The sequence below is a fragment of the Panthera tigris genome, chromosome B2 (genome assembly GCF_018350195.1).
Source record: "Panthera tigris isolate Pti1 chromosome B2, P.tigris_Pti1_mat1.1, whole genome shotgun sequence".
Classification (NCBI taxonomy): domain Eukaryota; kingdom Metazoa; phylum Chordata; class Mammalia; order Carnivora; family Felidae; genus Panthera; species Panthera tigris.
In genome coordinates this window covers 35,823,147-35,837,907 of record NC_056664.1, presented here as the reverse complement: position 1 = coordinate 35,837,907, position 14,761 = coordinate 35,823,147, and the positions used below count along the sequence as shown (strand labels likewise).

General features: G+C 45.7%; 1 protein-coding gene across 4 annotated transcripts in view; it reads right to left on the bottom strand.

The window, feature by feature from the left end:
- CMTR1 (cap methyltransferase 1) overlaps nucleotides 1-14,761 on the bottom strand; it is a 54,987-nt gene that overhangs the window by 23,746 nt on the left and 16,480 nt on the right. For all 4 annotated transcript variants that reach the window (XR_006217618.1, XM_042986245.1, XM_042986244.1 and 1 more), the window contains 8 exons: nucleotides 13,399-13,470; nucleotides 12,208-12,302; nucleotides 12,017-12,089; nucleotides 6,685-6,883; nucleotides 5,778-5,896; nucleotides 3,158-3,254; nucleotides 2,708-2,840; nucleotides 1,816-1,995 (listed from right to left, as the gene is read on the bottom strand). Coding sequence is in view for 3 of the 4 variants with exons in the window: in XM_042986245.1 (XP_042842179.1) it covers nucleotides 1,816-1,995; nucleotides 2,708-2,840; nucleotides 3,158-3,254; nucleotides 5,778-5,896; nucleotides 6,685-6,883; nucleotides 12,017-12,089; nucleotides 12,208-12,302; nucleotides 13,399-13,470 (968 nt within the window). In the remaining variant the exon portion in view is untranslated. The remainder of the gene's footprint in view (nucleotides 1-1,815; nucleotides 1,996-2,707; nucleotides 2,841-3,157; nucleotides 3,255-5,777; nucleotides 5,897-6,684; nucleotides 6,884-12,016; nucleotides 12,090-12,207; nucleotides 12,303-13,398; nucleotides 13,471-14,761) is intronic.

Genomic DNA, 14,761 nt, shown 5'->3' with positions numbered 1-14,761 from the left:
ACAGGTACTTAATTAACTATACACACACACACACACACACACACACACACACAAACAAACAAAAATAGAACCCCCCACCAGAATAGCTAAAATGAAAAAGACTAACAATACCAAATGTTGGCAAAGATGTAGAACAATCAGAATTCTCACACTCTGCTACAGGGAATATAAACTCATATAAGCACTTGAGAAAACTGTATGGCATTATTAAAAAGTACTCATCTAACCTATGACCTACAATTTCCACTCTTGGGTATTTATCTAAGAAAGGTGAAAACATTTGTCCACCAAAATCGCTGTACAAGAATGTTTTAGCAGCTTTATTCAGAATAGCCCCAAACTGGAAATAAAGTGTCCATTAACAGAAGAATAAATTTGGTATGCCCATACAATGGAATACTATTCAGCAATAAAGAGGAACAAACTAACACCACATGAGAGAATCTCAAAAATGTTACGGTAAGGAAAAAAGACAAATTAAACAAAAAACAGACACATAAGTGTGTATGTATATATGATTCCACTTACACTAAGTTCTAGAACGGGCAAAATCAGCCTAAGATAAAAATCAGAAGAGTGGTTACTTCCAGGTTGACTAGGTAGGGGCACAAAGAAATTTCCTGAGGTTAATTGTTTTTTTTTAATCTTAATAGGAATGTAGGCTATATGAAGATATGCATTTGTCAAAAATACACATAAGATCTGCATTTCAATTATGGAATTATCCATCAATCTTTAAAAAAAAAAAAAAGCAAACTGATTCATTGTAGGTCTGCTTAAACACTGCACTATTGGGAGCACTGCAGAGTCCAGTTCCGCCATGCGTCCACACACATTCATAGCAGATGGGAGCACGGTTCAGCAAACAGAAATGTTACAAAGCCCTGGCGTTGCTGACTCTAGACCAGTTCCCGGACCTGTTTCCTCATGTATAACATACCGAAGCTTAGTGTCTTCTCCACCGTGGTGCCTAGCATTACCATCAAGATGAAAGCGCTGATGTGGCAGTACTGTACAAAGTTAAAACACTGTAGGATGGTGGGCAAATGGGTAAAGACGTTCTATCCTTCTGTGATTCTCCAGGGCCACCTATACGTTCAAACTTCCATGGGAGACAGGATTATACCCTTAGAAATGACACCAACACCTGTTTGGCCCTGTGAGAAAGCACTTCTACTGATCCACTGTTACTATACAACTCTCCAACTTACCTCAAAAAATTTTTCTCCAAGTTTTCCCTTAGAAAACTGAGTCAACTGTCAACTTTAAATTATTACCAATAACAAGAAGGGGGCAGAAACCAAAAAAAGGCTTAAAACAAACAAACAAACAAAAAAACCCCAGCATTCAGATCACGCATCTAAAGAATTCATGAACTGGCAAAAAAGTTTTACTACCAGAAATTTCCAAAGCATGTTGCATATTTGCTTTCTAGCCATCTCCTATTTCCAAACAGGGAGTTTCACAAGGCAACAACCATGATGGCTTTTCACAAACAGAAGCAAATAGAGTTACTCCTGCCTCCAGGGACCGGGCAAGGCTGCTCTCTATCAGGTTCCACTATCATATTCAGGCTCCCATGGGCAGGGCAACACCAACCAGGTTCCCACTGGCCACCCTAGGGACAGGGCATGGGAGTAGGACAAGGGTCCCCAAGGTCCCCCACGTCCCAGAGAGCCCTGGAACAAGCACACCGATCCTAGTTACCAATGTTTGGGAATCGACAAAGTGATACTAAGAGCCATTCAGTCCTTCAATCTCTGGTCTTCCTTGATAACTACAGTGGTATCAGCAAAAAACACTGGGTTTGCTTACCTCTCATTGGACCGTATCATGTAGTCAGTAAATTCATGGTCTCCCTTGATTACCTCCAAGGGGACCACAAGGTTGACATCAGAATCAGTGTTCCGCAGCTGGTTGAGTTTAATATTGACTGAGAAGAGGTAATCGCGCACGTCATCTATGCCCACCTTCAGGCCCTTGCACACCACATACCTGGCAGAAGATACCCTGTCACTCCACTGAGCAAGGGCTTCTCCCCCACATTCCTCCTCCCCAAACTCCTTGCTGAGTCATAAAGCTAAAGAATCTTAAGTCTATGCACAAAGAACAGTACCAATTCTGTGCTGCAAAAGTTCAATTCAATTCCTTCCTTTTTATGTTGGGCTATATTTCTACTCTCTGTGGCAGTGGTTCCCAACTGCCCGGTGCCAGGCTGGCTGTATCACTGTCACTAGGGAGTCTGTTAAATTACAGACCTTGTCAATCAGACTCCCCAGGAACAGGGCCCAGAAATCTGTGTTTTTAACAAGCCACCTAGCAATTCAGACTGGCCACATCTTCTCTCACGTCATGCATGAGCACTGTGTCCCAACTAGGATGCCAACAGTGCCTCTGGTTGGTGGCCCTCCTGCCCTGGCCCAGCCCATAGGTGCCCCTTTTCACTTTCTCTTTCCCGGACCAAGCCAAGGATCCCCGACCTAAGTGTGAGGAATAAGGCTTGTGGAGAAGGAGGCAGAAGTTGCACTGACACACCACAGAACCAGTAAGATCCAAATCTTGACTCCTCTTGGCTCTAATCACTTCCTTAAAATCAGGGTTTTAATGTAGCTTGAGTACAAGCTTGAGTAGTTATGCCAGAGAGCTGCACTTTTCTGTTCTAACATTTAGTCAACTAGTCTGATTAGAATGGAGAGGAAGGCTTTACCTCTCGGAGTTGGCAGGACGGCTGGTAATCGGCTTAAAGAGACACACTCGTTCAAAGCAGCAGTACAGCAGGTAGATGAGCCCCACGCTGAACGGTGTGAACAGGTCAAAGGTTTTACAGATGAAGTGGCCTCCTAGATTAGAGTGAAGACACCAACAGCCGTCAGTGGGCTCTTACCCAGTGGTAAGGTAGTCTGAAGGAGTAAATGTGACAAAGCCAGGGACCCAGCACTCGGGTCCATTAAAAGAGGCAATTTAAGGGGTAGTCTCAGTTTTAGAGGGGACTCTGGGGGATTCTATTGCACTAACTTCCCTAAATTCCTCATTTAGCCAACTGACACCTGATTTAAGCAGGTTTTTTTTTTTCTTACTCCAAAACCCCATACGTGCTCGTGTCCAAACGGGGCCTCTAGCGGACCCCAGGCTGGGGAGACACCTGAGGAAGCATTACCTGTTCGGACAACAGACAGCGCCATGAGGAACTGACAGAGCAGCAGCTGCTTGCTGAGGATCTCTTGCAGGTTCTCCTGTCCCTCCACTGAGAAACCCTGAAATGAGAGTGTAAGAATCGGGAGTAGGAAAGAGTAGTGATGAGGACCTCGTTCATCTCTACTACATCTTCATTAAGATTTCCTGAAGCGTTTCCATTGATTTCCACCATCAGGCTGATAAAAAATACAGCTCAGCGTTTAGATTATTTTGCACAGTCATATGGCTCCTCGCAGACGGAGCCAGTACCAGGACCCAGGCCTGACTCCTAGCACAGGGCCACTCTTCTGCTCCATCACTCCCAGGGGATACAACCAAGACTACTTTTCCAAGGAGATGGTCCAGAAAATTTTAAAACCCATTTGGGAACCCAGGGGAAGAGTAAGGCAGGGCAGAGGCAAAATACTGGCTGGTCACAGGCCAACTACAAGATAGGAAACAGAATGCCCTGGTCAGTCCAAGACCCTGAGAGTGGTGTGAATACTCTGCCTGGGCTTAGCCACTGTTCAGGCCCCAGGATGGTGATAGGTGAAAAGTTAACACAACTGACAGTCACAATAATCTCGTTCTCTGCTAACCAAAACCCCCTTCCTGTCTCAAGACCTTGGAGCCTCTCCCTCTAGCTGGCAGGGTCTCTGGCCAGGGTGTTTGTTCAAAGAATGTGCCTTGCCACCCCTGGAGTGGTCTCCCTCTCTGTGAGATACCAGCAGGGAGCAGAGAGCCAAGCTCGCACAGAAGTAAAGGAGGCTAGGAGTTGGAGGAGGGGGGAGAGGAGAGTTGTTTAATGACTACAGAGTTTCAATTTTACAAAAAGGAAAAAAGCATGGAAATCTGTTTCACAAAAATTTGAACATACTCAACACTACTGAACTTAAAAATGGTTGCAATGGGGGGGCGCCTGGGTGGCTCAGTCAGTTGAGAGTCCAACTCTTGATTTTGGCTCAGATCATGATCCCAGGGTCGTGAGATCAGGCCCTGCATTGTGTTCCACGCTGAACATGGAGCCTGCTTGGGATGGATTCATTCATTCATTCATTCATTCTCTCTCTCTCTCTCTCTCTCTCTCTCTCCCTCTGCCCTGTTTGCACTCTCTCTCAAATAAAAACATTAAAATTAAAAACAATTTAAAAAAAATTTAATGGCTGAGATGGTAAATTGTATGTGTGTTATTGTTGTTTTAACAATAACTTTCTTAAAATGTAAAGGACGCTGATGACTGTTAAGCTGGCACCAGCCAGGCCAGGTCTCCCTGCCTCAGTCCTACAAAGGTAATAGCTAAATGACTCAGAATCAGAAATTATTTAACAATGTCCTCCAGATTTGTAGATGTTTCTCAAAATGCATGCCTGTTCACAGAGTCAAATAAATAAATAAATAAATATCCCAAGTCATCAGGCTCCAATGCCCAAACAGAAAGACAATCCTTGAGTTTGTGCTCTAGCTGCCACAATGCAACAACAGCCCCCCAAGCACTATCAGGCCCTCACATCTGCTCAGCTGGAGCAGCCCCTCCCTCTTCTCCCCCAAGCCTATCTGCTGTTCCCTGCCACGCACGGTGCTGTGGAAAGCCAAGGCATCTTCAGAGCCTATGCTGACATCCTACACACTCTTTCACCTTTCCACATGGTTACTGCTTCAGAGGCCACCCAAGGAGCTCTAGAGGCTCTTCTCAATTCTAGCCATGTGACCCTGGAGCAACTGCCACATTCTGTCTTTCCTCTTAGTGAGTGGTGGCTTCCTCCAAAAAAGACTACCTGTGGGGCGCCTGGGTGGCGCAGTCGGTTAAGTGTCCGACTTCAGCCAGGTCACGATCTCGCGGTCCGTGAGTTCGAGCCCCGCGTCAGGCTCTGGGCTGATGGCTCGGAGCCTGGAGCCTGTTTCCGATTCTGTGTCTCCCTCTCTCTCTGCCCCTCCCCCGTTCATGCTCTGTCTCTCTCTGTCCCAAAAATAAATAAATTAAAAAAAAAAAAAAAAAAAAAAAAAAACCAAAAAAGACTACCTGCAGCATCAGATTTCTAGGTGAGAAAGCTACAGTGGGCTCCCCTCTGTGCCTCAAGCAGCTGCCCGAAGAACAAGGTTCCTTGAATATTCACTGCAGCCCAGTCACTGACAGGGCTTCCAGTGGATTCCCCTGAGCCACTGCCTTTGGTTATGTGGTCATCTTCAGCCCATCCAGAGGCTTAGGTATGGTCATGTAAGGACAGCCTCTACCAGGAGCCACACCCAGGTGACCAACGATGGAAATGTTCTTTCCAGTCAGTTTTACGTAGTCCATCTTAGTCATGGTTCTCCCCTACCATTTCTCACAGCCAACCGAGGCCCTTCGAAGAAGTGAGCTCAGAAGGTCCACTTGCTCTAAGCAAAGGTGTCCACAAAATCACAGCATTGACAAAGTTATCATTGAAAATATGTGCAGAAAGAATAAAAAAATGTATCACATATCCCTACTATCTGAATAGTGAACTACCATTTTCTAGGGCAGCCAAAAGGACCAAGTAAAATAAAACAAAACAAAAGCAACTCTCAAGCTTCTAACATGATAAATCCTTAAAGCATCGCTCTATGGAGAACAGATCACCTACCCCATCAGCCATCAGAAAGTGGACACCCTTGCGATCTGTGTTATCCAGGACAAAATTCCGAAAAGCAGTGATGTTCTCTGGGCGGGTAATATCCCCATCTCCATCGATGCCACCCTCACCTGGCAGGACACAAGATTCACATTTAGCTCATCTGCCCTGTGGATCCCAGGAGCCGGAACACAAGCTCTCTGGGACTGTGAACACAGGTTCTCCTCAAGGACCTGGAGAAAAGGCCCTGTGAGGAGCAACTCAATGCAGGATCCATCCTGCAAGGCTGCCTTACAGTGATGGACCAAGAGGTAAAAACAGGGCCTGTTGTGATAAAGCAGAATTCACAAAGAGTTGTCCAGCCAAGAGTCATCAATTGAAGTAGAGGGCCTTCCTCTTCAAGACTCAAGTTGTGTTTAAAGCACCTATATTTAGGAACCAACATCCACTTTTAAATAAGAACTGTTAAGAAAGAACTTGGGACTTTCTGCCAAATCACAACAATCAAGAAAGAGTGGAGGGGACTGCTGTGGGGCTGCTGAGCTGTCCGTTATCCAGTGAATTCCACACCCCGTGCACAGGCTGGAGATGGGCATGGAGTTTGTATTTGTTAATAACCCTGTCATTTCTCAGCTGGAGATCAGGCAGTTTCATTATCTCCTGTCACCACAAGAGAAGAAAAGGGGAATTAATATGGTTTTGATGAGAGTTTGCCTAGTGGAGTGTTTAACCTGTATCCTACAGGCCTGGGGTAAAAAGGGAAGGTCTAGAGGGAACGGAGATCTTCAGGACAAGGACTGGAAACCCCAGGCTGAGAGACCTAGGAAAGAAAGCATGCCAAGTGGATAATAACTGCATCTGACCTAAAGTCCCCACAGAGGACTCTCTCAAAGCCCATCACCCTCCTCCATGTTCCTACCATAGTAGGGTTCGAAGAGCTCACTGGAGGCCGAGTAGAAGTCCTCCAGCTTGAAGTCATTTGGGCCCTTCAGAGTCATTCCAAAGCCCTTCGCATGCCACTTCTTCCTCCACAGCACATACTCAGAAAAACCGCCTGGGCCTGCGCAGACGTCAGCAAAGTACAGAAGCTCAGCTTCCCGGTCCTTTACCAGTGGTTTCTGCAAAGGTAAGTGGAGGACAGGGGAGGAAGGGAAAAAGTCTGGCTCAACGGGCAACAGGAAGGAGAATGCAGGGGAGTAAAACGAGCCTTTCAGCAAGCGGAGTGCAGAACTCCCGCCAGGGCCACGACACCCAGGATATGTATCCTCTGTGATCATCACCCCCTGGAGTTGCCCATTCGTGCTTCAAGATACCCCTAATGCCTTTCAACTACATGGCCTGACTCAGACTCCTAATAAAAACATCTTAATGGGAATCTGAGTATTCGTTTTTATTTCTGAGTCCTTTCCTTACCATATCCTGCCTCTAAGAGTCCCATTGAGCAGAATAGATGCTGTATCCCCCACTTACAGACAGGGAAAAAAGACACCAAGACACAAAGCAACCTGTTCATAGCCTGTGTGCAACAAAGCTCAATCAGAACCCAGTTGGCCTGACTGCTGGACTCCGGTCTTCCTATCCAAAGTCTGAGAGGTCAGGGTTCCTGGGTGGCTTAGTCGGTTGAGTGTCTGACTTCGGCTCAGGTCATGATCTCACAGCTTGTGAGTTCGAGCCCCGTGTCGGGTTCTGTGCTGACAGCTCAGAGCCTGAAGCCTGCTTCAGATTGTGTCTCCCTCTCTCTTTGCCTCTCTCTCTCTCTCTCTCTCTCTCTCTCTCTCTCTCAACCATAAATAAAAAACATTAAGAAAACAAACAAAAACAAAGTCTGAGAGGCTTTAACATGTCTCCCTCCTGGTCACAGGGCCTACCTTTCCAAACCATAGCCTTTGCTTCCCTTCTCCCCTTCCTTCTTGGTTCTCCCTATTTTTTTCCAATTAACTTTTTATCTTGGAATAATTTTAGATTTACAAAAAAGTTGCAAAGACAGAGTTCTCATATACTCTTCATCCAGATTCCAATTTTGTTAGCATCTTACAAAATCTGTCAAAATTAAGAAACCAACACTGGTACACTGCTATTAACTAAATTCAACTTGATTCATATTTCACTAGAGTCCTTGTTTTGTTCCAAGATCCAGTCCAATATATCACAGTGCTTTGAGTCTCCTCCTTTTATGCACTCCCTTCTTCTCCTGCCTTTGCCCCTCTGCCAGCCAGAAGTACGGGGCAGTGCAGAGCTGGAGGCTGACAAGGCAGAGGGGGAAGGAGACACTGGCATGGAGCTTCCAGGCAGCCCCCAGGGTACCCACCCACACCTTAGGAATAACTAAATTACAACAAGTATTTGAATTTTTGCTGGATTATAGTTTTTAACCCTCCAGTAGCTTTTAACCCTTAATCTGAAATTTACGCTGAACCAGCACTGGCCCATATTGCGTTTATCTTTTACACACCTGGCCCTGGAGGATGAATTCTACTTCTTCCGACCTGGCTCCAAGGCAGAGGGGATATACCACCTGCACACTGGTGACAACAAGAGGTTGAGCTCTAGAGCAGGTAACTAGAGGACCCTGAGGAACATCCAGCTAGAAGGAGCTTAGGCAGCTCAGCCTTCCCTCTCCATAGGTTTGTCTTGGCTGAGTACTTATCCAGAGTTCTGTAACTACTAGATAAAGATCAGAAAGCTTTCAGGGAAAGAGCTGTAAGAAAGAAATGGAAAATACTAATGTTCACAATCTAGTCACTTTCTGGGTGAAAAGGGCCTAGCCTCTGATGATAGCTATCCTGCTTAACCAAAACAGTTGAAGAAGTCTCTGGACTTTAGCTAAAAATAAACTTCATCATCCTAAGACAAGCCTACCCAGGCATGCTGAGATGTATCAGTTCCTTCTCTTCTTTCCCACCAATCGGCCTCAGTATTCTTCCTTTCTGAGCCATCAATTATTCATATTTTTGGATTATATTCACTTGCACACATACAAAAAAGGCCTAATGGCATTTGCTGAGAACATTATGTAGCATTTTCTAGGCAGCCCAGTGGTAATGAGGCAGGGGTCACAAGTTTAAGGCCTGCACACACTGGAAAGAGGAAAAACAATGTTTCTCATCACTGGCTATGCCCTAGCCCCAGGCTCTAGGCTCTCCAGGTGAGCCACTGGCCCAAAGGAAGACCAGGCAGAGGAAGGAAAATGAATCAGTGAAAGAATCTCACCTCCAAAAAGAGCACTTAAGTATGATCTCCATCTGTGATTTCAAGACCTCACAGGTCATGGCCAGAAGGTCTTTTCATAGAAAGGACAGCTGGAGTTCTCACCTCTGCCACTTACTGGCTGCGCAGTTAAGGGCAAGCATGAGATTTATGCCTCTAAGCTCACATTCCCTCAACTGTAAACTGGGATTAATGTAACTAATTTCTCAAGGCTGTTGTAGGATTAAAGTATCATATGTCAAAGATCTTTATAAACTGTAAATACTAAATGTAAGATGACACAACATTCAACTGATCAACTTCCTTGGAGTCAAAACTCTTGTCTTTTCCCATCTTTTTCCTTTTCCAATGCCTAGTGCAGTACTCCACACTCAGTAGGCACTTTATAAGTGCTATCTAATTTCCTCTAAGATAGCACTGAAACTTAAAGATCTACATTCAATTTTTGTCTCCTGAGGCTACACAATGTTTACTACCTCAGCAATACCCCCAGGCACACAGAGCCTGCACATAACGTGCTAGCATATACCCAAAGAATCTTAAACTCTCTTCTTTCCCTTATCTCTTCCAATTCATATTTACAATTTGTTTCCCTAGTCTCTTTTCTCCTTTTACCACAACCCACAGAACCAGAAACCCAGTAAAAAAATTCACAGTCCCCTCTGCTTCCCACCTCGAACCTCCTCACACCTATCTAAGCTTCAAGTTCTCCATGCTCTTATTCTAAAGTTTGTGTGATCCCAGAGCCACTGAGATTCTAGCAAACCCAGTGTGTGTCTGGACCTTCAGCCACTCCCATCTCTGCTGGGGATTGCTCTGGAGTGTCTCTGCTCGCCTGAAAAACACACCAAGACTACTGGGCTTGGCTATCACTCTGGTCCTCAGGGGAAAACAGAGATGAAAAGAGGGAAGAAAACACTAGGGGCTGGAGAAAAATCCCTTTTTATAGCAGAGTGTAGAGAAACATCTCAGAAAGGGCAATTCTCCATGGCCACTAACAATCAATTCAGGTCAAGAAGCTGCCTGAAGCGTTACAAACACAGTTGCCTTTTCCTATGTAACTAACATCTCCACCCTTGACCTGAATGGTACAACCCTGGCGCCTACTTCATTTTCCTGACAGCAAAAGACAATAACCAGATACCAGCTGCTGGAGGCGTTTACATTCAAAAGCCCAAAATGATGCTGTGACTTCCCATCAGCTTGACAGAGCTCCTCTGCCAGGCAGGGGTTTAAAGGAAATCATTTGGAACTCAGAAAATTAAACCAACATTATATCAACCTAATTTTCTCAAGATGCTAATTCCAAGAGCCCTTTTGTGCTGCCTGCTGGTCCTGGCAAACAGGGAGGGAGACCTGGGAGAGAGAAATGACTACAGGCTGGAGGGGTCTACATGCCAGTTTTGCCAGCATTGAGGGAAGCAGTAAGGGAGGTGGAGCTGAAACACTAAAAAACTTGGAAGATAAGTTCCTTTAGCAGGTGGATAATCATGGGGCCTACTGGAAGGACAGAGTGTGAAGCAGAAACAGGTTTGGGAACAGCTGGCTGCTGACCCTTCACTGTCAAAGAGAACTAACTTTCTAGGACCGGGCAAAAATGCTTTGAAACCCTAAAGGAAATGCCAGAATGAAATTTCCTTTTTTCTTTCTCTATAATTATTGTGTGTCTGGGTTCAGATAAATGAGATGTAGCAAAGTAGAAAATCATTCTGCTCTACCACTTCTTGAGAAGGGCCAAAATCTAATAATTATGATCCCACGCAAAGCTGGTTCAGAAAGGCAGAAAGGGAAAGTGGCCACATCTGAAATCACAGATCTTAGATCTGGAACAAATCTTAAGGGCCTTTGGTCCAACCCTCTGGCAGGTTAGTAGGACTAATTCCAGAGATGAGGCAGCCGAGCCCCAAAGAAGGGATGAACTTAAGTGACACTACTTTCGATGGACGTTCTGTACTTCCTGCCCCCTGCGACCCCTCACTGAAAAACACAGCCTAGATTTTCAGACGTGATACTGATTTTAAAAAAAATTTTTTTTTTTTTCAACGTTTTTTATTTATTTTTGGCACAGAGAGAGACAGAGCATGAACGGGGGAGGGGCAGAGAGAGGGAGACACAGAATCGGAAACAGGCTCCAGGCTCTGAGCCATCAGCCCAGAGCCTGACGCGAGGCTCGAACTCACGGACCGCGAGATCGTGACCTGGCTGAAGTCGGACGCTTAGCCGACTGCGCCACCCAGGCGCCCCGTCAGACGTGATACTGATTTTAAATAGACCAGTGAAAGGACCCAGATGCCCACATTTCATTCAACACTCACATCACATTTGCCAGAGCACTCCCTTCTCATACCAGCAACAGCACTGAAGTCAGACGATATCACAAATTTGAATTTGGAAAATAAGCTCACTGTAAGGACTACATACTCACCCTTACCACTCCACCTCATCCATGGTAGGAAGGCAGCAGTCTAAAGCTCCCTGGCCGCAGCTGCCCTCCACACACCAATGAGCCCAGAAAGGCTTTACAAGCATCTCAACCCTGCACCCTTACCAGTTCTCAAATCCACCAGAACATCCGGAACCTAAGTGCCACGGGGGAAGGGATCACATCTATCTCATTTAAAATTATATTCCTGGTACCTGGCACATAGTAGGATAAATACATGTTTACCGGATGCAGGAGGAGGGCCCACGCCCTATCTCATAGCCTCACCTCCCTGCTCCCTAGGCCTGTAGGTAGAACAACTGCCAACTTTGCCCAGAAATGTCCCTTTGCCACTGCTGCAAGCCCTGCCCTCCTCCACTTGGGGTGGGCAGGAGGATCTGCAGAGTTGGGGGCTGGAACTCTGGGCCTGAAGCCCTAGGCACAACTGCCTTGTGGAGCATCCCTGGGACCAGAGGAAGCACTGAGGGACCCAATTTGAGGAGCTCCAAGCAAAATCTATCTCTACCACATAGCAGGAATACTCTCTTAGCATTGCACGAATGGCAATTTCTGGGCCGCTGAAGCTTAAGCTATAAATTCACACACAGAATCTTGTTCTCACCCCACAAGAGTCCCGCGGATTTGTAAACATGCGATCAAACACAAAATCCATGTTAGCCATCTTCATTGCCGCCCTGCAACAAAGACAGAAAAGTGCAACTCAGTACACCAGATGTATGGAAAGCTGAGGCTCAGATGAAATGTGCAACAGTACATATCAGGGCAGGGGAGGGGAGGGGAACGTCCGCAAACCTGTTTAGGAAGAAGACTCCACGGATCATTTCGTAGGGATTAGCCCGGGTCCGAGCTCGCCGCATCTCCTCCCCATCCAGGACATCAAACACACTCTGCCCAGAGACAATCAGAACCTCGAGGTGAGCATCACCCTCCAGGATGGGACAGGGGACTCAAGTGCTAGAGGAGCCCAACTCAGCCCTCTGAGGAGGTAGAATACTGCTGCATCTCAGCTCTGAAACGACCGGTTGTGTGACCCCAGACAAGTTGCCCAATCACTCTGACCCTCCACTATCTCACCTATTAAGTGGAAAAGAGAAAATGTAAGCACATCCCTGCATGGTAAGTGGTTAATAAATGGCACCTGTGGTTATGCAGAAAGCCACCTGTTGGCATCACAAATCCTTAGAGCAAATCTGTTTCTCCACTCCAACAGCAACTTTCCAGGGACCAGAATTCTGATGTTGAGCTGACTCAGAGAGGGCAAACAAACCAAGACCAGTGTTTTCTGATGGCACCTAATGCACAACGGAGACCCCTTCTTCCTTCTCCCAATTTTTTCCCTGGGGAACAAAAAGCCTCATTTCACCTGAGTTCCAGTCACCTTAAGGATATTCCCAACCCTCTGCCGGCAAAAAACATAAGTTCAGTGAGGCTGGTCTGAGGTATTACTTCTTCTCCAACCCATTTCTTCCTCAGAGGTTCCCTGGCTCATTCTGCCCCAGGCAACGTACTTCCTGACACAAAATCACTCCAAAAGTATCAAGGAGAGACTAACATTCACCCAGCGTGTCATGAGCTTCACGTGGATTATTTCATTTAATTCTCATAACAATCCTGGAAAGTATTCTCTCCCCATTTTATAGATGGGGAAACTCAAACTCAGAGCAGCTAAAGCAACTGGCCCAAGGTCACACAACAAAAAAAACCTGAAAAACAAGGATTTGAATTCAGGTCTGATGGTAAAGAACGGACCCACTGAGTTGTTAAGTGAATCCTTTCCCGGCTACTGACCACAGGGACAGCGCACTACTGCAGGGAACCAGGAAAAAGGACACTATCTCAGAGAAATGTAGCAAGACACACATCTGATCTCCAGGAAAAACCTCAGCTAAACTTCAGCCCCACAACCAATTCAAAAGAACTGGAAGAGCCCAGAACATCCCCTCACACAAGGTTTTCAACCCCAGCTCTAGCCACAGGCCTTACCTTACACTGCAACACACTGTGAAGCAGCTCTTCCCCACAAAACTCTGTCTCATCTTCAATAATCATCTTTCTCTATAGAAAGAAGAAAACAATCAATAACGACCACGTGTGACTGCATTTAGGGGAATGAATGGAGAAACGAGGGTTCCAAGTGAGTAGAGCAAGAAGGGGCTTGAGTGTCTGCCAAGGAACATCAATCCCTGGGGGAAGGGAAAGAGAAAACCTTAAATCCCTCTGGCTACACTCCAGATGGCTGTGAGATGAAGCAGCCCTCTGGGTGCTCTGACTAGAGCACCATATGGATATAAGACTCATGAACGCTGAGGCTGAGAAAAGCAAACAGGAAGGAAACGTTCAAGCTGTCTGCCCCCAGAGCATGGAGGCAGACGGATGGGGACCACCCTAAATGACAGAAGCCTGTTCTTCCTTCAACCAGGAAGCCTCCTGATCGATGATGAGTACAAAGGTAGGACACCAGGCACCAGGTAGGAGCTGGTAGCATCAGAGAAGACAAGGGTTCAAGAGACCTTCACATGGGTGTCAAATCCAACCTCAGGTCTGAGTGAGGCTACCTCTAAACCAACGATGCTCAGACTTGGGTGTTCTCAGGTTTTACACACTTCAAAATCACTGAGGACCCCAAAGAGCTTTTGTTTATGTGGGGGATATATACGTATCAACATTATTAGAAATTAAAACTGAGAAAATGCTAAAATGTCATTCAGTGTAAAAAAGCAATACATTGTGTTAACATAACATATTTATGAAAAGTAACTATATTTCCCCAAAAAACTTTTAATGAGTGGCACTATTTTCCATTTTTACAAATCTCTTAATATCTGGCTAGATTCTCCTCTCTACATTTACATTCAATTGGTTGTGGTGCAGCCTCTGGAAGACTCCCCTGGACACTTATGAGAGAATGAGTGAAAAGACAAGTAACTTTCCAGTACCATTATGAAAATAACCGTGACCCTGCAGAGCCCCTGAAAGGGTCCTGGAGATCCCCAGGGGGCCCTACACTTTGAGAACTGTTCTCCAGACCATACTGATTTGGTGGCTATCTACTTTATTCTTACAATTTTCCAGAAGGAGATTAAACAAATTCCCTCTGTAACAACTCCCTCATTATTTTCTGAGGACAGGGACGGTGTCTTTTCATCTACCTGGAACAGTGCCCAGCAGTGACCAGAATATACACAAATGTATAATCAGCTACTCTAAAAAGCATCCATGAGGAAGACAGAAGTTATGCATTTTGTGCTGCCTTGCAAGTTAAATGACTAGGAGAAAAAAACCTTGTCACATCTCCTAGGGGAATATCTGTAAAGCCCTTGACACACCATCTTGACACAGCTTTACT